We start from the raw sequence: 22480 nt of genomic DNA, 5'->3' as shown, positions 1-22480 counted from the left end.
CATGTTTTACATCATTTTTACAAACAAAAAAAAAAGCCAAAAAGATATTAAAAAAATTGATTGATGATTGATGAATGAAAACATATATATATATATATATATATATATATATATATTGAAAAGAAAACAAGAAAAGAAAAAAAAAAGAAAAGAAGAAAAATATAAAAGGGGCACTCGTGAAGCAAAGAATGGGGGTCATTGAACGATCGATTTTCTCTCTTCGAAAATATATTCTCTCTCTCTACAACAGTTTTCTCCTGCTCTCTTACACTGGCTCTCTCTAGGGGAAAAACGGATTTCTTTTCATCTCTTTCTCGGCTGAGAGCACACGGAAAAATCGAAAAAAATACCCCAAGGGATCCATCGATCGACTCGGCCATCTTCGGCGAGAGAAACTTGAGGAAGGAGCCGGTTGTCGCCGCCTCCTCGCGGCTGTTGGAGAAATCTTCCAGGAGTATTTTGAAGCTGACAAAATGTTTCTATCGGTCTAGTTTGAAGATTTGCAAACTCTACTACTTAAAGTCTGAAGACCTTCGGATTGCCAGACTCAAGACTCAAAATCTATTCTCATTGACAATTTCTAATCCGTCGAAGAAAGGCTATCTAAGATGGATGTTTCGCTAAGGATTTGACCTCGATCGAGAAGATTTCTTGGCTAGATATGACATAACAGAATCCTTTATTGATTCAAAGATTGAGGATCCGATGATTGGTGAAGTATACTTGAAAGGTTCTACTTATGGAAACCAAGATCCTGATTGTATGGGCGAGCAGGATTGATGGGCTATCGACATGTTCCTTAAATAGCTCAAATGATCTTCCTAATTGATTCTGTCCAACGGGAAGATTGGAAGAATTCCTTTAGTAAGTGCCAACGGGTATGATGGCATAAAAGAGTATAAAAGGAAGACGTTCCAGTTGTTCGAGTGTGTGCGCGATAGAAGAATTCCAAAGTCTGAAGCTCTTTGTTCTTAGTCAATTCATTTTCTAAGTGAAATCTTGTACGCAAAAGAGAGTTCATATTATTGAGAAACCTTGAGGAAGTGTGGTAGAGTATCTACACTTGTGGAATCAAGTGAGAACCTTGCTGTAACATCTCTTTGTTCATAGTGAAATCCAACCGTTGGGTACATCGGTGCGGAAGAGTGGACGTAGGCTTGGAATAAGCCGAACCACTATAATTTCTGTGTTCATTTTCTCTTCCCTACTCTCTGCTTTACTTTGATCATAATTTGTCTTGTTAACGAAAGGAGAACTTCCTATCTATTGTCTACTTAGTATTGCTCTCTTATCTCGAGAAAATATTTTTACACCTATTCACCCCCTTCTAGGTACTTATACTAGCTATCTTAATTGGTATCAGAGCATGTGTACTCACTTTGTTTGAAGTGTTTTACTTCAAAGTTAAAGATCCATGGCTAGTATGTTAGCTCCAGGGCTGGTAGAAGGGCAAAGCAATACTAGACCGCCTTACTTTGATGGAAAGGAATACAACATATGGAAAAACAAGATGAAGGCATTCCTAAGATCAAAGGATCCTATGGAATGGGACGTTGTAGACAAAGGAATCATTCCTAAAGTTGCATCTGTCTCAAAGAGAGGAAAATAAGCTATTGAGTCTAGTGAAATGACTCAGGAAGAGATAACCAAGAGACAAGCTCTTGATGCAAAAGCAATTTATTCTTTATATTGTGCTTTGTCACCTACTAAATATAACATAATATCTTCTTGTGTTACAATAAAGAAGTTTGGGATAGATTACATATTACCTATGAAGGAACCGATCGAGTGAAAGAAACCGAGTCAACATACTCCTCGGTCAATACGAAGCCTTCAAAATGAAATCGGGAGAACCTATAACCGACATGTTTAGTCGTTTTACGAAATTGTGAATGGTCTTGAAAATCAAGGTCAACCAATTTCGATCTCATGAAAGTAAACAAGTTACTGCGTGACTCTCCAAGGATTGGAATCACATAAAGACCTCAATAAATGAGACACAAAGAATTATGCCACTTTCTGTCGCTAAGTTGGTTGGAACTCTTCAGTCTTATGAAGTGGAACGAATCAATGAAGACGAAGATCCTAAAGGTAAGAAATCCATTGCATTAAAATCCAATGATGATTTTGATGTTATAGATTTTGAAGACGATATGGATGATGAGGAGCTTGCTCTCATGATAAGAAGATTCAGAAAAGTGAACAAAAAGGAAGAAGATTCAATCAAAAGAAACAAAGTTTTCAAAAGCAACAGACTAAGTCTCATGTTGAGGATGATGAATCAAATAGTGATGTAGTCTTATTTGAATGTAAGAAAAAGGGACACATCAAACCCAACTGTCCTCTTCTGAGGAAGAAGAAAGGAAAAGCTGAAAAGTATCGAAAGGCTCTTAAAGCAGAAACCTGGAGTGATGCTGAGTGTGAAGACAATGATGATGATTATGCCAATATATGTCTAATGGCACAATCGGATTCAGATTCAAACTCCGAGACAGACTCATTCGTATCATGAATTTGAATTTGAGGTAAGTAACTCTAAAATCCCTATTAAAGTCTCTAAATACATTGATGAGTTGTGTTTTAGTCTTAAGACTTCTCTTAAAAGGATTTCCGAACTTAAAAAGAAAATTCTGCATTGAAACAACAGGAAAATATTTTGAAAGAAAATGTGAAATGTTTAGACATGAATGTTTCTACTCTTAAAGAAAGAGAAGACATCCTTTCAAAACAAAATGTATTTTTAAAAAAATGACATATCAAATATTTCCAAAAGATTTTCAATTGGATCTAAGAAACTTGAGAAAATTCTTTCAAAGACAAAGACCATATTTCAATAAATCTAGTTTGGGAATGACTGTGGAAACCATTCCTTTAATTGATTTTCCTAAAGTGAAGGAAAGAATTAAGCAAAGACCCACAAGAGATGCTTACAAAAATCATTTTAAAAGGTCTTTGTAAAACCCAGGTTGCAATGCTCTCGAGATGTTCAAAGTGCAATAGTTCGATCACTTTGAGAAAGAATGTCTTATGGTTTGGAAACCTGTTAAGAAAGTATGGGCAAAAATCGCATATCATACTAACACCAATGGACCCAAGAAAATATGGGTACCAAAGAAAGTTTGAGTCTCTTTTTTAAATGCAGGTCACTATCAAGAAAAAGGTAAAATGGTATCGGATAGTGGATGCTTTCATGACATATGACGGGGAGATTCAAATTGCTTCATAAAGCTCATTCAAGTGAATGGTGAAAAAGTCTCTTTTGGAGGAAACAACAAAGGAAGAATTGTGGGATTCGGAACTGTAAATATTGGAAACCTCACAATCAGTAATGTTTCATTATTGAAAGGACTCAACTACACCGCTTCGTATCAATCAGCTTTGCGATACCGGTTTCAAAATCAACTTTCAAGAAGGAATATGTTCAGGAACCAGTAAAGATTCTACTCAGTCATTCATGGGTTGAAGACATGGAAATATCTATCTCTTGGACGTGAAACCAGATGAATCACAATGTTTAATCTCAATTCAAGACGAAGCGAACTTATGGCACAGAAAACTTGGGCACATCAATATGAAGCAAATAGCCAAAATTTCAGCAAAGAAGCTAGTTCGTGGTCTACCCAATTTGTCATACCAAAAGTCTGATCTATGTACACCATGTGTATTGGGAAAGCAGGTAAGAAATTCCTTTAAACCAATAAATCAAGTTTCCACTAATCGTGTAATCGCAGCCTTCGCATATGGATCACTTTGGACCAACCAGAACTCAAAGCATCAGAGGTAAGAAATATTGCCTAGTAATTGTGGATGACTACTCACGATTTACTTGGGTATATTTCCTGACAAGTAAGTCTAAAACATTTTCTTACTTTGAAAAGTTTGCTAAGAAGATTAAAAATGAAAAAGGCTATGTTATTTTAAGTATAAGAACGGACCATGGAGGTGAATTTGAAAATCAAGATTTTACAAGATTCTCGTGATGAATCGGCTTTCAGCTTGTGTTCTCCTCTCCATATACTCCGAGCAAAACGAGTTGTGGAAAGAAAGAATAGGTCACTTCAAGAAATGGCTAGAACACTTTTAATTGAAAGTAACATCTCTTCATGTTTTTTGGCCGACAGCTTTCTCAAAGACATGTTATATTATTAATAGAGTTTTTAAGACCAACTGGAAAAAACCCCTATGAGTTATTCAAAGAAAAGAAGCCTATTGTTTCATAATTTCATGTGTTTGGATGTAAATGCTTTATATTGAAAAATGCAAATGATCGAGTTGGCAAGTTGGAAGAAAAATCAGACGAAGGCATCTTTCTTGGATATTCTACCTCAAGCAAAGCCTACAGAGTCTACAACAAGAAGTCTCAATCTGTGGAGGAATCAATGAATGTCAAATTCCAAGATTCTATGCAAAATGAATCTATTCAGACTCATCTTGAAGAATCTGAATCTGCTCTAGACTCTACAAAGTCTAATTCTCAAGAAGCAGCTCAGACTTCGAAAGACTAGCATCAAATGATTGTTGAAGATTCAAATGAAGAAAGTGATCATCAACTTGACAAATCAACCAAGAATCGGAAGCATAAGTCCAGTCATCCCAAAGATCTCATTATAGGCGACATTAATTAAGGAATTCGCATAAGATCCAAAAGACGCGAAGAGTCTAGTGCCATGGCTCTTATTTCTGAAATAGAACCCAAAAGCATAGAAGAAGCTTTATCTAATGAAAGCTGGATTGAAGCTATGCAAGAAGAACTCAGGCAATTCAATATTAATGATGTCTGGGAATTGACTCCTAAACCGAAAGGTAAATCTATTATTAGAGCTAAATGGGTTTTCAAGAACAAGATGAACGAGAAAGGAAAGGTCGTAAGAAACAAAGCAAGACTCGTGGCCAAAGGATATACGCAAGAAGAAGGAATAGACTATGATGAGACTTACGCACCAGTAGCAAGGTTAGAAGCAATTAGATTATTATTTGCTTTGCTTGTTATAAAAATTTCAGGTTATTCCAAATTGACGTCAAAAGTGCTTTCCTGAATGGATTTATCCATGAGGAAGTCTATGTGGAACAACCACTTGGGTTTGAAGACCCACGGAAACCAGACTCGGTATTCAAACTGAAAAAAAGCCTTATATGGTTTAAAGCAAACACCTCAAGCTTGGTACGACAGGCTGAGTAATTTTTTAATTCAAAACGGCTTTGTCAAAGATTTCAAGCAAATCCTAAAGAATCTCATCTAAGTACTGCAAAGCGTATTATAAAATACATTGCATCAACTTCAAGCCTTGGTCTTTGGTATCCTAAAAATGGAGACTTTACTCTTTTTGGATACTCAGACGCAGATCTAGCCGGATGCAGAGTTGATAGAAAGAGCACATCGGGTACCTGTCAACTACTTGGAAGCAGGACAATATCTTGGTTTTCAAGGAAGCAAAATATAATGGCTCTTTCTACAGCGAAGGCAGAGTATGTAGCTCTTGGAAGTTGTTGTTCACAAATTCTGTGGATAAAACAACAGTTAAGAAACTTTGGAATTGAAGATTCATGCACGGACATTAACTGTGACAACACCAGTGCAATCAATCTCACCCAAGAATCCAATTCTTCACTCAAGACCAAAGCATATAGAGATTCGGCATCACTTCATTAGAGATCATGTTCAGAATGGAGAAGTTTCAATTCTGTTTGTTGACTCAAAGAACCAACTTGCGGATATATTTACAAAGCCTTTGGAGAAAAATCAATTTGAAATTATTCGTACCAAACTCAACATCTTGAGGTTTGAAGAAGTAAAAGTCTAGAGTCTCTCAGACTTAGATAATCAAGATTTTTGATTGTAAGTTATTTTATTCTCTCTCAGATTAAATCTTGAAAAGGTACGATCATCTGTCCATAATTGATTTTTGCTTCTTTCAATTTCCGTGATTAGTGCAATCTTTCTTTTCGAAAATGGAGTTAATTTTTAAATGGCGGTTATCTAATTTTTGAAAAAGGCAGTTATTTTTTAAAGGGCATCTTTTTACTTTCCATTATGACGTTTTGTATGCCTCTTCGATCGACCTATATACGCCGGTTCCCTTCGTTTAACTCAAAACCCTAAAAAAAGCATCAATCTTCCACTTCGTCTTCTTCTCTTGTTTAATCTTTGAAAAGTTGTCATCTTTCTTGGGAAAGTCAAAGTTTGGAATCTTTCAAAGACTGTGAAAGATGTCGTCTCAAAGGAAGTCTTCGAGGATCGCGAACAGGGGACCGTAGCAAATGCGTGAGGGGCCTACGCACTTTGATCTCACCGAGGAAGAAGAGTTTCCTAGTTAGCAGCAGAGCCCACAACATTCTCAAGCGTCCATCTTCTCCATCTAGACCTCGTAATGTTGCTCGTTAAGAAGAAGAAGAAATAATTTAAGATGCAGAACCCGTAAGAACTCTTAAGCCCTCTTTTACCTACAAGCTTTATCGTGCTTTGAAAAGGGGTGGAACTCCTTTGAACTACATTGACGAATTTCTAAAAGACAAAGGGTTCAAAAATGAAACCTTCTTTTTACGCACAATGGAACGGTTGGGAATTGCCCATGCTGGGTCGGCAGAAGAGGCAATGGCAAACATTCCAATCGATCCACGTGTTCGAGGGCTGAATAAGCCAGATGGGAAAGATGATGACAAGTTGTACAGTCAGTTTCAACCGAGAATGGGTGTTGCGTCAAAAATTCGGGGCAAAAGGACAGACTTGTTTCGTTCAGAAGAACACAAGTATCTATACTCTAAGTTGTTGAAGCGTGGGGTCATAAACCCAAGAAGTGTGGATTTTGATTTCCTTGACGCTGTGAACGTTAATTTAAGGGAAAAATTCAGTATTCTTCAACTTGAACAATTCTGTTCTGAATCTACAGAAGCCTATGCTGAACTCACTGCATATTTCTATTCAAATCTCAGTTTCTTAGATGCAAATAAATTCTCTTTTAGTGTCCGAGATCAGGACTATGTGGTGGATGTAAATATGTTGGCTGATGTGATTGGGGTTGAGAGAGGAAGATATCAACCTTTCAATGTCTCTATTGCTCGTACTACGTTGGAACTTGTTAAGGATAGAAGGACAGAGGGAAATGTTTCCTACTCAAGGATGAGTGCGTTCAACATTTTGCTTCACAAGATTGTGATCAATTGCCTCAGACCGAAGTCTACTTCAAAAACCGATGTTTCAAACTCAGAGGCAAAGCTAATGTATGCCATCAATGCTGTAAAAAAGTTCTCTCTTCCTCACACTATTATATTCCACATGTATAGAGCAGTAGTGAAGGACAAGGGTCAACTTCCTTATCCAGCTCTTGTGACAAAGTTATTCAGACATTTGAATGTTCGGCCTCCCCAGATTCTTTGTGTTCGAACCTGTGATCAAATGGTAGTGGGATTGAAAATGGTGTTTAAAATGCATCGAAGGAACTTAACAAGGCATTGGAGAAATTCAAGGAGAAAACCCCTGTCAAATCTCATCAAATCTCTTCGGCAGCAAAAAGAAAAGGGAAGGAGCCCATGGTTGCTTCATCCAAGAAAAGAAGAGCTCTCATTTTTTAGGATGAAGAAGATGAGGAAGACATCACCATTACTACAATGGCATTGAAGAATCTAAGTCGTTCTATTCCAGAATCAACGGAACAACAAGAGAAAGACTCTGAACAGAGGATTGGAGAAAGAGAAGATTTGGAAGTAGAAGAGAAAGAAACAGAGGAGAGAAAAGCTGAAGAAAGAAATGCAGAGGAGGAAAGAATTGAAGAAGAAGAGGAAAGAGGAGATCAAGAGGAAGGAGACCATGAGGAAGTCTTCTCCACTTGAAGGCATGGAAACAGGGGGAGATCGTGAGAAAAGAGGAATGTCCTCATATCGCTACTAGTGAAGGAGTCAGCCGCTCTCCAGCAGATCCAGAGGACATCTATGCTTCTCAATTTCCTGAGGAGGGACATGATATTTCATCACCCAATCTGCGTGGCTATGCTGATTTGCCATCGTCTGCCTTTACTCCATCTAATCGTGTAGAAGACGTCTGTGATCGATAATTTAGTAGATTTTCGCAGAATTCTTGATGTTCTCCTAGAAATGCGGGGTTAGATATATGCTCTGGGATGCGAAGTACAGAATTTGCAGAATACAAGTCAAGCTTCTTCAGTTTCTTTGAATGATCAGATCCAAGCCCTTACTCTTCATATTCAAGCAAATGCTAAGAGTGAAGGTGACTTAACTGAAGGAAGATTTGACAAAGTTTGAAAGGCATTGTCCAAGTAATGGGAGATTTCCGGCTTGTTTGTATTCCCAAGCATTCTTGATTCCATCTCAACCTTTTTTATGATGACAAAAAGGAGGAGAGATGTGATTCGAACTTTGAACTTGAACTTTTGATTTGTTTTGATGTTTGACTTGACTTTTGTGTCTGGTTATGGACTGGATTTGGGATTTTGGATTGACTGCTTATATTAAGTACTATTGATATCTTATGGATGGCTTTACTTATACGCAAGACTAACCTATCTTTTGTGGTTGCAGATTCTAGTGTTATCAATAAGCCATTTATCTTTATGAGATATCCATATTTGCTTGAGTAATGTTTTGCAGATCAAAGTTATCCAAATCGTAGAAAAGTTTTGTCACCATCAAAAAGGGGAGATTGTTGGAGAAATCTTCCTGGAGTATTTTGAAGCTCGACAAAACGTTTCCATCGCCCTAGTCTCGAAGATTTGAGACTCTACTACTGTCTGAAGACCTCCGGATTGCCAGACTCAAGACTCAAAGTCTATTCTCATTGACGGTTTCTAATCCGTCGAAGAAGGGCTATCCAAGACTGAATGTTTCGCTAAGGATTTGACCTTATCGACTAGAGAAGATCTCTTGGCTAGATATGACATAACAGAATCCTTTATTGATTCAAAGATTGAGGATCCGATGATTGGCGAAGTATACTTGGAAGGTTCTACTTATGGAAACCAAGATCCTGATTGTATGGGCGAGCTGGATTGATGGGCTATCGACATGTTCCTTAAATAGCTCGAATGATCTTCTTAATTGATTCTGTCCAACGGGAAGATTGGAAGAATTCCTTTAGTAAGTGCCAACGGGTATGATGGCATAAAGGAGTATAAAAGGAAGACGTTCCAGTTGTTCGAGTGTGTGCTCGATAGAAGAATTCCAAAGTCTGAAGCTCTTTGTTCTTAGTCAATTCATTTTCTGAGCGAAATCTTGTACGCAAAAGAAAGTTCATATTATTGAGAAACCTTGTGGAAGTGTGGTAAAGTATCTACACTATGGAATCAAGGGAGAACCTTTGTAACATCTCTTTTGTTCATAGTGAAATCCAGCCGGTGGGCTGTCGGTGCGGAAGAGTGGACGTAGGCTTGGAATAAGCCGAACCACTATAATTTCGTATTCATTTTCTCTTCCCCACTCTCTGCTTTACTTTGATCATAATTCACCTTGTTAACGAAAGGAGAACTTCCTATCTATTGTCTGCTTAGTATTGCTCTCTTATCTCGAGAAAATATTTTTACACCTATTCACCCCCCTCTAGGTGCTTATACTAGCTATCTCAGCGGCAATCACTGTCCTCGCGATTGCCTCTCTCTCGATCGGTGTCGGATCTGAGGCCTCGACCACCGTTTCTTTGATTTTCTGTTTTGTCCTCCAACTCTCGGGAATCTCGAGCTCTTCCTCCGCATTTCTTCGAGCCCTAAAATGATGCAGCAACTAGTAGAGGAGCTCGAATCACGAAGCTCTGCCTCGAGGATAGAAATCCGAAGCTCAATTGATGGTGGTTGCGGCAGCGGTTTCCGATCACCTTCTTGTTCATCAACTACCGCCAGGGACTTTCTCTCGACTTTGTCTTTGAGGATCGGAATCTCTCGATCTAGCTGGCTTGAGCAACTGCCGGTTGAGGAGTTGGAGGTGCGAGGTTCGAATCCGCACTGAGTTCGAAGAAGGTTCAACAACGATTTCCCTCTAGATCGAGACACTTCTGAGGATTTTCCCCCCAGATCTCGGCAAGTCTCGTTCAAATTACTAATTTGTTTTCTCTAGTAAAGTTTTTTTTCTAAAGTCATCTCAATCCTCCATCTCTTGCCGTTTTCTTTTGTTGGTGCCGAGCATGTATTCCCTTTTGCTGATTCAACCATTGAAATCGCCAGCTATCCATTGAAGTCGCCGATTCAATCAAAATCTCACAAGGTGTTTGGATCAGTCATTACTCGAAGAACAACTTCAACAATCGGAAGACAGACGCAGCAAAGCAGAGCCGATCTTTTTAGAATCCTTGAAGAGAATAACTGACAAAGCTGTTGAGGTAAGAATGTTTGTGCTTGAATATATCAAGAACCTCCTGCATGAAATCCAATGACGTTCGAGCCTCTGTGATAAGTTTGGATATGACTTCTCTCTTATTTCCGCATCTAGATCCTTTGGCCGAAGTGTCTAGCACCTATTCGATAAAATTCCTGAACTAGATCAGTGTATGTTTTGATTCAGATTCTAACATAGGGCTTTCCACCGCTTAATCAATTCATTTTATATGTCGTATAAAATTTACTTTTGTTTTGTTTCTTTTCATTTCAAATTTAGTAGCTATACATTTGGGGATTTGTTCTTGAAATTTTCAGATTAGACATATATCCAGTGATGCTGCATTTGATCCTTGTGATAGTTTTTCAGCCAATCAATTGTGGGTTTGTTGGTGGGTAGAAGAAAAGAGTAATGACTTTTCACGTGTGAACAGGATTTGTATGTGTGCTTCTATTTCTTGTTTCGCTCTCACTGTACATGTACAGAGTGCTTGGTCAACTTCTGCTAAGCATATTTGAATTTGATTCATCCCTATTCTGCTTCAGCAGTCCGCATGTTTAGTCAATGAGAGGGAACTCATGTTGTTCGTTGTTTTTTATTGAGGGAATGGTTATTGAAAAAAGTGAAGGGTCTCATGAGCTCGGTCTTGTTATCCTCTGATGATAAGGCATTGGAAGCTGAGGCTACTCATGAGACTGTACCTCATCATCTTCGTTTACATCAGAAGGATCAAGAAACTAGTACCAATAGCATTGTTTCTATATTTCCATGGACAAGAGGATTACAACATAGGTGCATTCTGATACTTTAATTTGTTAATTACCCTCTTGTTCATCTTTGTCTATAATGGGTTCTATTAGTTACTTGCTATGTCGCTGGAAGTATTGCCATGTTGTTTTTGTGATCTATGTCCTATGGAATACTTCAAATATATTGGTTGAGCCATGCTGCAATTGTTTTTCTTGACATTGAATGGAACGAATAGTGCCAATACCAAAACTATTCCTTTTTCACAGGTAGAGTTAGCAAAGTTATCGGTGATATGCATTTTTGTAAATGTTTGTTCAGAAAGGATGCATGGCCTACATCATTTGAGCTTTGATTTGATATGTTGCACGCCTTGAACAGACATCATTTGGTCATTGAAAATACCGACAAAGTCTGTCAATTCTGCTGTAGTTTTTAGGTTGATTTGCTGTTTTCACTTACTGCAATTTTCTGTTTTAACTGGAACGAGCTGGTAGATGATATTATTAGGACTTAATGTCTTCTAGAGATTTGTAATAGACTTCTCAAGCTTTCCATTGACATATTATATGTGTGATTTGGTCATCATTTGCCCTGCCTTTTTTTTTTAAAATCGAGCTTTGAAATCTGGAATTTGTCTTGAACTGCAATGCTGTTTTTTTTCTGTGGCTAGTTGCTGTTAGTCTTGAAACGAAATAGTAGATGTGTTCAATTACTTTCAATATGTTGTAGAATGCCTATGTTACATATTGCCCTGTTCTATTATAGACTGATTAGTTCATGTTCTAGTATTTTTAGAAATTCATGTGTTGATATGATGATAGTGTCTCTATGAGATTTAATTGGGATATCATCTAGAATTTGATCTAAAGACTTTGTGACTTTAGTCACTCTTTTTTAATACAAAAAATGTCTTGCTTTTGATTGTTTTGATACGTGATGATTGTTTATTTCATTTGTATGCATCTAGTCATCCAGATTTCTTAGATTAGGTTTAGATTAGGGCCCCAAAGATGGACCTTTGCGTGAAGATGGTGGAGGTCGATGTCCACTCCGACCGTTGTCATGTACTATTTGTTTTCCCGACATATGTCTCGGGTCTTATGCATTGTATAAAACCCGACGAGTTGCGGGTTCTCTTTCTTTCCCAATTGTTTTCTCTTTTATTTTTATTTTTAGAATTGCATGATTAGGTTTAATTGCTTTCCTTGATTGTCTACTTAATGTCCTGCAATTTCATTTTCATTGATTGTTTTCCTTTCATTTCTTAGGAATAGAATAGAATAGAATAGAATGAAAGTAATCCACCACGCATGATCACTTAGTCTAGAAATAATGATCCTGAAAATATAAAAAAAAAAAAAAAAAAAAATGCATGGACATATTAGGAAAAAACATAACATACTGTTTAGGTACCGAAAGGGCGTTAATAGCAATATTAGCGTAACCCAAGTCCCTGAACCTAGATATTTGGTTGCGTAGGAATCGAGGGAACTCTCCTGATCCTTGATTGGATTTTCTAGCCAACCCCCAAAGAATGAGGCTAGTGGCGACTCCTATATATTCTTAGGTTGTTAAACAATTAGACTGCATAAATAAACCCGTTGTTGCGCGGGGTAAGAGCTTGGGAGAGCTCGCGATCTCGTGAGGGAACTCTCATGATCAAGTACCCATAAACTCGACCTTTCCCACCTTGGACATTTAGAAGGGGCAGCGAGATCGGGTCACGACATCCTTTACTTGAACACTCAGAGAATGCCTAATCACCAATAAGTCTCCTTTTATAGCCACTTCTCCATTACTACAATCCTCCAATGGTGACATCTCATCATCCTCTTCATCCCTATCACTTTCGGACTCAATAACACCATGTCTAGTCGTGATCATCACCCTCGTATTAGGGCATTGATTCGCCATATGACCCCTGTCCAAACACTTAAAACATTTAATCTCACGAGTTCTAGTGTTAGGGTTTTCGATTTTACCTGAAACCGGATTTGTTCTAATTTTACCGTCCCTCTCCTTCTCCTTTGAGGTTTCGGTTTTGGTATTGTTTCTTCTCCAATTTGGCTTCTCATCTCTCTTCCAATTGGATCTCCAATTCTGATTTGAACCTCCTCCACTCTTGTGATTTCAGTCCAACTTCAATTGCCGCTCAACTTTGAAGGCTCTATCCACCAATTCCTCCAATTCAACATAGTGTTGCAGCTCCACCACCCTTGCTATGTCTCGGCTCAAACCACTCAAAAATCTTGACATTGTGGCCTTATGATCCTCCACCACATTAGCACGGATCATGGCAATCTCTATATCCTTGTGTGAGATTTTGTAACTTTTGAAACAAATATTGGTGGTAATGACTAAGTACAAAACGCCTCATCATCACCGCTTTCATCTCATCTCACGTCTCTATCGATCTTTCACCATTGCGCCTCCTACTAGTCACAAGTTGATCCCACCAAATTATAGCATAATCAGTAAATTCAACAGCTGCAATTTTTACCTTTTTGAGTTCGGAATATCGTTAGCAATCAAATATCATATCCATGCATTTCTCACATTCTAGATACGCATCAGGATCATTCTTTCCTTGGAAAGAAGGAATCTTCATCTTGATATTGCCAAGTTCATTATCTTCTCGGTGTCTAAACCCTCGAGTTCCATTCCACCTTCCAAATTGAGCATCCCAATCATCCTCCATGTCGGCCTCATCATCATCATAATGCCGCTGTCTTCTAGGTTGTGTTCTAGAGGCATCTCACTGATGTTGCGGCCTTCCTCGGGGTAGCTCTTGGTCACCATTCCCCATCATTCAGCCCCTAAGCTCCTCCACGATGGCCCTCAATTGCTGGATGCTTTCCACGAGTGCTTCATCTCTTCGTATGGAGTCAACCTCCCTTTGATTCACGCTTTCTTCGCGCGACATATTTTAGACCTGCAAGTAAACATTAGTCACAAAAATCCTCACCAATCGCTCCCTCACATGTTTCTCTCAAGGTGTTTGTCACTCCCCTCGTGTTTAACTCAAGTCTAGGCTTTTTCACCCTCAATTAAGCTTACACACTCTTGCTTTTTCCCTCTCGTATTCTCTTTTTACAAGCTCTTTATTGGACTCAAAACCTATCTCTCAACCCTCTCACAATAATCAATCAAATTAATCAAACAAGATTAGATCACTATTGATTTTGTTTCAGTAAGTAACAATTTCAAACCAACAAGTACAACTTTTGAAATTCCAATTGACACGCAAATCACTATTGATTTTGTTTCAATTCAGTCTACTAACAAACAAGTCACCTTCTTGATTTTTCTTTTGTTTGGCTAATTTTTTTTTTTTTTGCCGAATCTTTTTTTTTTTTCTTTCGCACTTTTTCTTTTGTGTGCGTTTTCTTTCTCTTTTTTTTTTTTTTTTTGACGAACTTTCTTTTGTTTTTTTTTTTTTTGACAAACTCGAGATACAATTTAAAATGCTAGAAAAAAAAAAATTAAAACTAATAGTAAACAACTACGTATGGAAGAGCAAAAGCAATCAGATCCCTAAATCGGCTAGAACCAAAACTCTAACTCAATAAATTTCAAATTGCTGAATGTAAATAGAAAATTAAAGATAAATAGACATTGTAGAAACACGCTCTGATACCAACGATGTGAATCGTTGTGGAAACGTTCTACGAAGGCCCAAATAGTGCGAATTGCAAACCTCGACCTCCAATCAAATCGTGATTGGCAACCTCGGCTCATACCGTGACTGTTGACGAACGCGTGTCAACCAACCAACGATATAGATGCCACAAGCGAAAGAATTCGCTATTTCGCTCAATAAGTCGAATCGACTACCACAAGGAACCTTGATTAAGTCAAGTCCTCAAAAGAACAGTAGAAGAGAATCTCTCAACTTTTTCCTCAAAAATAAAATATATCTATCTGCTCCAAAGAAATTCAATCAGCCTTTAATGTAGGCCTTCTAGCAGCCACACAAACCCTAAAAATCTAATGCGTCATATTCTAGAATATTCTTATTCTAGAATATTCCTAAACAAGAAGAATATTTCTATTTGACTTAGTCAAATATTTGGTGACAAGATAATCAAATGCGCCAAGATTTCCAAGATTCTTCAAGATCTTATCCAATGTCATCTCCACGCCAAAGATCACGAATCATGACACCAACAACTGCTTAAATGCTTGGCCCGCGCTCGAGTGATTGAACCAATAGGAATGACACGATGGATCCTCAAGCACTCTTCCTCGATATGGCTCGATGTCCACATCACGAATGGTGCTCTTCGAAGTGTACTCCAGAGTAGTGTTAAGATAAGGAGATTATCATTGGCTCTTTCACGCTTCCCCTCTTTCATCCGTCCAGTGAGATGAGACATTAGTGGAGGGAAATGGAAAAGAACAAAAAGGAACAAATGCATCCACGCCCATCATCTTAGGACCCATTTAGCACTTTCAAACGAGGTTATAAACCCGGGAGATCTGCCGAGCAATACACAAGCAAACCAACACGTTTTGCTTCATGTTTTGAGCTGATAGATATCTAGCTCCAACACCGGAGAGTCTCTCTAACCAGAAAAGGACTCTGAACCACCTCCAATTATGCCGAGACTAACCTCATCACCTCCTCATATTCACTTCTTCTTCTACATCCCGTGTCTCGTCTTCCTCTGCTCCCTCTCCCATGTTGCAGAGTCTCAAATCCAAGATCAAGAACAGCAAGTCCTGTTGAAGCTGAGGCAATCCTGGCGGGACCCATCTTCCCTCGACCACTGGGTCACCTCCAAATCATCCTCCCACTGCACATGGCCTGAGATCACCTGCCAAGACGGCTCAATCACCGAGCTCAATCTTGTCAACCTGAACATAAATTATTCGATCCCCCCATTCATCTGCGACCTCAAGAACCTGAACAAGCTCGATCTCTCCTACAATAATATTCATGGAGAGTTTCCAACAGTTCTCTATTACTGTTCCGAGCTCATGTACCTTGACCTGTCCCAGAATTACTTCGAAGGTCGTATTCCATCTGATATCGACCGCATGGGCAATCTTCAGGTCCTGATTCTCGCTGGCAACAGCTTCTCGTTCGACATCCCAGTGGCAATCGCTAGGCTGCCAAGGCTGAGGATCCTTGACCTTCATCAGTCCGAGTACAATGGCACTTACCCTGAAGAGATTTTTGGCCTGTCTGATCTCGAAGAACTGAGGCTCGAGTACAACGACAAGTTTGTCCCGTCGCAGCTACCGCAGAACTTCACTGCCCTGAAGAAGCTACGCTTCTTCTCGATGGCACAAACAAACCTGATTGGTGGAATCCCAGAGACTATTGGGAATATGGAGGCTCTTGAGCACTTGGATTTGGGGATGAATCCACTGACAGGAGAGATCCCAGGTAGCATTTTTGCTCTGAGGAACTTGAGCGAGTTGTACGTGTACATGACTAATGTGTCCGGGTCGATCGCTCAGGCAGTCAGTGCCATGAACCTGAGCATGATCGATCTGTCTGAGAATAATTTGATGGGGACCATACCTGAAGTTTTTGGAAAGCTCAAGAATCTATACAGCTTGAATTTAGAGTTCAATCAATTGTCCGGCAGAATCCCGGAAGGTATTGGGCGTCTTCCCGCTTTGTCTGATGTCAGGCTGTCCAACAACAATCTATCAGGCACGATCCCCCCGGACTTTGGTAAGTTTTCCCTGCTCACAAGATTCGAGGTGGCCATCAACAACTTGACTGGCACATTGCCAGAACAACTGTGCCATGGCGGCACGCTGATCGGGCTGGCTGCTCTGGACAACAATCTCAGTGGGGAGTTGCCAGAGTCACTTGGAAATTGCAGTACTTTGTCCGTAGCGATGTTGAACAACAATGAATTCACCGGCAATGTGCCTGGAGGACTCTGGATGTCACGGAGCTTGACGGCTTTGATTTTGAGTGGTAATGGATTAACTGGCGAGCTTCCTGAGGAGCTGTCCCCAAACCTCACTCGGATCGAGATAAGCAACAACAAATTCTTCGGCAAGATTCCGAGCACCGTGTCTTCGTGGAGGAACTTGGGGGTTTTTTATGCTAGTAATAACCTCCTCAGGGGCACGGTTCCGACTGAATTGACTGAGCTTCCTCTTCTGACGCGGCTTGTGCTCGGTCAGAACGAGCTCTCTGGGATTCTTCCCACAGACATCGTTTCATGGAAATCCTTGACCACTCTGAATCTTAGTCACAATAAGATCTCAGGACCAATTCCTAGTGAACTCGGTTTTCTACCTGTACTCACGCAGTTAGACCTGTCTGGCAACCAACTGTCCGGCTTGATTCCTCCTGAAATTGGCCAACTGAATCTGAACCGTCTGAATTTATCATCCAATCGCCTCAGTGGACCAATCCCAGCCAAGTTGGAGAACGCCGCATATGACACCAGTTTCCTGAACAACCCTGGGCTCTGTGCATCCAATTCGTTCATGAGGATCAATGTCTGCAACGCCCAACCCCATAGGTTGAGCAAAACCAATCCCACCTTGATTGTGATCTTGGCCATCGTGGCGGCGATGTGTGTTTTGTTGGTGGTGCTATTCACGATCAGAGCTTCCAGAAAGAACAGGAGTTCGTTTGATTCAACTCCGAAACTGACTTCATTCCAAAGTTTGAATTTTACGGAATCAAATATTCTGTCGGGATTGAAGGAGCATAATGTGATTGGAAGTGGCGGATCAGGAAAAGTATATCGCATTATTGTGAATCCTTCTGGTGATGCCGTTGCTGTGAAAAGGATTTCAAATAACCAAAAGTTAAACGAGAAGCTGGAAAAGCAATTCGTAGCAGAAGTGGAGATACTTGGGAATATTAAGCATCGGCACATTGTCAAATTGTTGTGCTGTATTTCTTGCGAGAACTCGAAACTCCTAGTGTATGAGTACATGGAAAATAGCAGCTTGGACCATTGGCTTCACAAGAAGAAAAGATTGTCGCCCATCTTGGGTGTCACCAACAATATGATCTTGGATTGGCCCAAAAGGTTGCAGATTGCGCTAGGAGCAGCTAAAGGACTTTGCTATATGCATAATGATTTTTCATCACCCATCATCCACCGAGATGTGAAATCGAGCAACATTCTCTTAGACTCAGAGATCAACGCAAAAATTGCCGACTTCGGCCTTGCAAGGATGTTGGCCAAGCCTGGAGAAGCTGTTAGCATGACAGCCGTTGCAGGTTCTTTCGGCTATTTGGCACCAGGTTCGTCCATTTACTTAACATGAGTTCATTTCAGCTATCCCAGTTCGCCTTCCTCATACTTTACATATTTTACCAGCAGGAATATTTAGCTTTGTCTTGCCTCTTTTTTTTTTTTTTTTTTTTTTTTTTTTTGGTGATGTACAACAGAGTATGCTCATACGACAAGAGTGAATGAGAAGATTGATGTCTATAGCTTTGGGGTGGTTCTCTTGGAACTAACCACTGGGAGGGAGGCTAACGACAGGGACGAAGACATGTGCCTTGCTGATTGGGCATGGCGTCACATCCAAGATGGCAACCCGATATCTGACGCATTAGATGAGGAGATCAAGGACGACTCAAACGTAGATGAAATAAGCAATGTTTTCAAGCTCGGGATCTTTTGCACTGCTACTCTGCCTTCCACGAGGCCTACAATGAAGGAGGTACTGCAAGTGCTGCTCAAATGTAGCGATCTACTGTACAATGTTGAAAAGAAATCCCGACACAAGTTCGATGTCGTCCCACTCCTCGAAAATTCCAAGCATGACGAAATGCCACGCAGCAATTTTCATGATTTCGAGCGCAACACTTACTGACCGTTAGCACTAGATTGCAGAAGCTTAGTGTAGGGCTTTGGTCTTCCAACTTTTGCAAAACTTTTCCAACTTGTCCTACAGAGAGACAAGCATCAAACGATTTGTCTAACTATGTATTAGTCATCCATACCTAAGACTAGTTTCTGAATTCATCCTTCAGAATGTACAGAATATGAGAGATGGATATGTCAATTCAAGCTAGATAGATAGACTTCCAAGGAGATAGCCACTTCAGCAATGAAAGATGTTGCTGTTCCGCAAATATCGCCATTGAATGTCTGATTTTTTGCCGCATTTGCATCTCAATAAAATTGGCAAATCCATTGATGGCTTGGAAATAAATTCCTTAACTCAGACGGTTCTCATAATTGATATTAAATGATGCTGACACAAAAGGAACCAAGAAATAAGACCCGTTTTCTTGATACAATTGAGTTATTTAGAATTATTCTCAAGTAAACTAAAATGCAGACAGTTCGTCACAATGATTTGCCGACTCACCATTATTGCCTTTGAATTATAAAGGCAATATTTCCTTGAGCCATCTATTATTGATCATTCCTAGTGGAAACATCCACAAAACAGGAATCCTTGAGGTTCCAGCTAAAATAGTTCCCGCTTTATTGGGAGAGTGATAAAGGGCTCAAAAGGAGCTTTCTAAAGAGTCCTGATGTGAGCCTGATCATTTATTCACAGAGTTAATAAATTTGCATCTCTTCCTCCTCGGATACTTGAGCTATCTAGGCTAAAGTTGCTCGCTGGACCATCGCTGGTCCCCTACCTCAGTATGATACAACAAGACCCAAAGAGACCCAAATTATATCCTGAGAAAAGGGTCACTTCGTCTCGAGATATTGTGAATGAGAGGCCACGAGAAGGGCAGCCCCACTGCCTGAGCAGTCATTCGACTGCAAAATCACCGTGTTCACAGCAACTTCACACTTCAGGTTCCAGCAACTCCCCGAGAGTTGCCTCCACGCAGTTCCAGAATTTGGTGCAGTGCTCCTACAAACTTTATTTAACGCTATAACTGATCTCTGTTTCTCCCCGTCCCCGAGGGTATCTCTTCCCAGCTTCTTCAGGATGCCAAATATCCTGGCGGCAGCAAGACAAGCATTTCGTGTGGCAACCATGTCGCATAGATCGACTACTACTTTCCTCACTCTCGAGGAGTTGTCAGATATCTGAGGACAGACAGATCAGCATTAACTATAGGGGGACTCAGCAATTCCTAAAGTTGGGAACTGAATTTAGCAAAGTGAAGCATTAAATAATTTATGGATTCAGCTGTAGAAAATTGTAGATAAGAGAAAACAGAACTATCTTTCATTGTTCCAGAAACATGGGCCATCATATTTGCATTTGAACTCCCCGAATATCCAATCGTCACAGTCAATCCACGCTGTAATAGTAGAATTTACTGCACAACTGATTTAATTAGAGATTACTTTTTACTTAGTACTAGTCAGAACGGGAGTGAAAAAGCGAGGCTACTAGAGACGCCACAGGTATAATATTAAGATGCGAGGCTACTAGAGACGCCACAGGTATAATATTATACCTCCGAGAAGTCCTGCAAATTTGGGATGGAAGTTTGAGGAAACCCAACCATCTCGTGTTCATAAGTAGAAGCAGCGAGGATTAAATTTACAATTGTACCTTAGTATGCAAGGAATTTTCAGCTTCATTGGAACGACGTCACCAAAAAATGCCGACTCCTCAGCCATTCTCAACAAAGCTATCTGGACAATTTCTCCAAGGTACATGCCAGAAATCAGCTTCTCATAAAGCCTACCGATAAACAACAAAATGACGTCGGACATCTTTCTTAAATTATATTTCCTTCATTCGTTTTTTTTAAGTAGTATAAGTACTCATTTCTTAAAAAATATTTTTCATGAACTAAACATAGCCTTGCTTTGTCCACCGGTGAGTTGGATGATACATAAAAACTGCATTAACCAAAACAAACTGGTTTTCCTGCCTTGCAACTCCTGAGCTGCGTTTTTACCCTTTGTTAGGATTTGGATTGTCATGAGTCCACTTTCTGTCCGGAGCACTGAAAATTTTTTCAGGTTCTATGTAGTCAGAATCATTGTGTGCAGTATTTAAAGGTTGCTTTTGGTCCACTGTTCAAGGAATCGATTCTTGTCCTGTCGAATTTCCAGCTGAACAGGCTTTTCTCTTCTCATCAATTCTTAATCGGCACCGACGTTTGTAGACATCTTTGACTACATTATTTTCACAAGTTTTACAACTTAATTATATAAAACAAAAAAATAAAAGAAAATTGAAACTTAATTACATCTCGTTCATCGATTTTATAATTTTTGTGTGTTTATCTTATCTTTTTTTCTTAACATTTCCTTTGGGTTCTTAGAGTTTCCTTGTATACAGGAATTTATCAGATGGTCTTACTCGGCTCCAATTCTAAAAAGAGCTGCTTGAGACGGTGACAAAATTAGGACTTAACCCATCGAAAAACATTTAGGATTTATTAAGTAACTCTTCTATTTTCGGAAATAATTTCTACTTAGAAATGATTTTTTTTTCCTTTTTATATCTTAGAAGATTTTTGAGCATTTGAATACATTTGATAACTACCCAAAATTTATATTCTTAAGAGAGAAATGCATTTGGTAAGATCTTAAATTTTTTTGTAACTTAATAATTTTATTATATTTTTCTTTTTTTTTTTCTTTACCTTTTTCCTTTTATTCTTCCCCTTTTTCCTCTTTGGCCAACAATCTCGCCGGATTGTCGTTAGCCCCTAGTGAGGCTGAGCCTTGTTGGCCAAGCCTCCCTAGCGAATGGGTGACGCTTGGCTAGACAAGGTTGGCCTCGCCAGATCAGGGCAAGACTCACCCAACCAAGGTGAGGCCAAGCCTCGTCTAGCCGCTGCGGAGCCACCACAAGGGTAGTGTTGCCCAGCCTTGGTGAGGCAACCTCATGGTGGCTCGGAAAGGTGGAGCCTCGCTAGGGCTAGGCGAGCTCATCTTGGGATAATTTTATTTAGTCTATATTCGCATTATATCTTACTTTACCTTGTTTTTGAGTAGGCACCAAACGAAGGATATGATAAATTTTATCATATCCTTAATTTTATCCTAATTGTCAAATGCAACCTTAAATTCATCGATGAGAGGGTGTCGACTAACTAGTATCTTCAGGAGATATGTCATCAAGCTCTTCACTCCATGTGGTTAGAACAATGCCATGTGGGTAAGGTGAGCAACATGCGTAACTAACATAATACTCAAACTTACCACTTGGCTCTCCCAATATGCCAATAGTAGGATCTCTTTCCTCAAACCTTTGTTTGAATGACTTCTTCTAAATTTGCCCCCTAGCGAATACGACTCGATCAAATACTTTGGGGCGACTCGTTTGACCGATATGATTAGGACTGTTGATAGAATTCATTTGACAACTATACCTCATATTTTGGCCAGGAAATCCTCCTTGTGGCATAGTAGCTTCGACCTATTTCTCGCTTGCATCGAGCACACAATTTTGGTTACCGTGGCTTCTTACCTTTTAGCTTCACAAACACCACAATCATAAGAGGGAATGGGTCAACATCTATCTCCACTGGAGCCTTTTCTTT

At 39.6% G+C, this 22480-nt stretch overlaps 1 protein-coding gene across 1 annotated transcript; it reads left to right on the top strand.

Moving 5' to 3' along the window:
* Positions 1–15547: 15547 nt before the first annotated feature.
* LOC104436227 (receptor-like protein kinase 5) lies at positions 15548–19135 on the top strand. The gene is made up of 2 exons (XM_010048952.3): positions 15548–18295; positions 18443–19135. The coding sequence occupies exons 1-2, from the start codon at positions 15664–15666 to the stop codon at positions 18871–18873; spliced, it is 3063 nt and encodes a 1020-aa protein (XP_010047254.2). The 5' UTR covers positions 15548–15663; the 3' UTR covers positions 18874–19135.
* Positions 19136–22480: the final 3345 nt, after the last annotated feature.

The sequence above is a fragment of the Eucalyptus grandis genome, chromosome 3 (genome assembly GCF_016545825.1).
Source record: "Eucalyptus grandis isolate ANBG69807.140 chromosome 3, ASM1654582v1, whole genome shotgun sequence".
Taxonomy (NCBI): domain Eukaryota; kingdom Viridiplantae; phylum Streptophyta; class Magnoliopsida; order Myrtales; family Myrtaceae; genus Eucalyptus; species Eucalyptus grandis.
Note: the sequence above shows the minus strand (reverse complement) of the source record. Positions and strands in the feature narration are given on the sequence as shown.

What these genes read in the sequence shown, in the direction of transcription:
- LOC104436227 (XM_010048952.3), top strand. Translation starts at nt 15,664, where the DNA reads ATGCCGAGACTAACCTCATCACCTCCTCATATTCACTTCTTCTTCTAC. An exon ending in TTTCGGCTATTTGGCACCAG is followed by an intron (nt 18,296 to 18,442) that starts GTTCGTCCATTT and finishes GATGTACAACAG; the next exon opens with AGTATGCTCATACGACAAGA.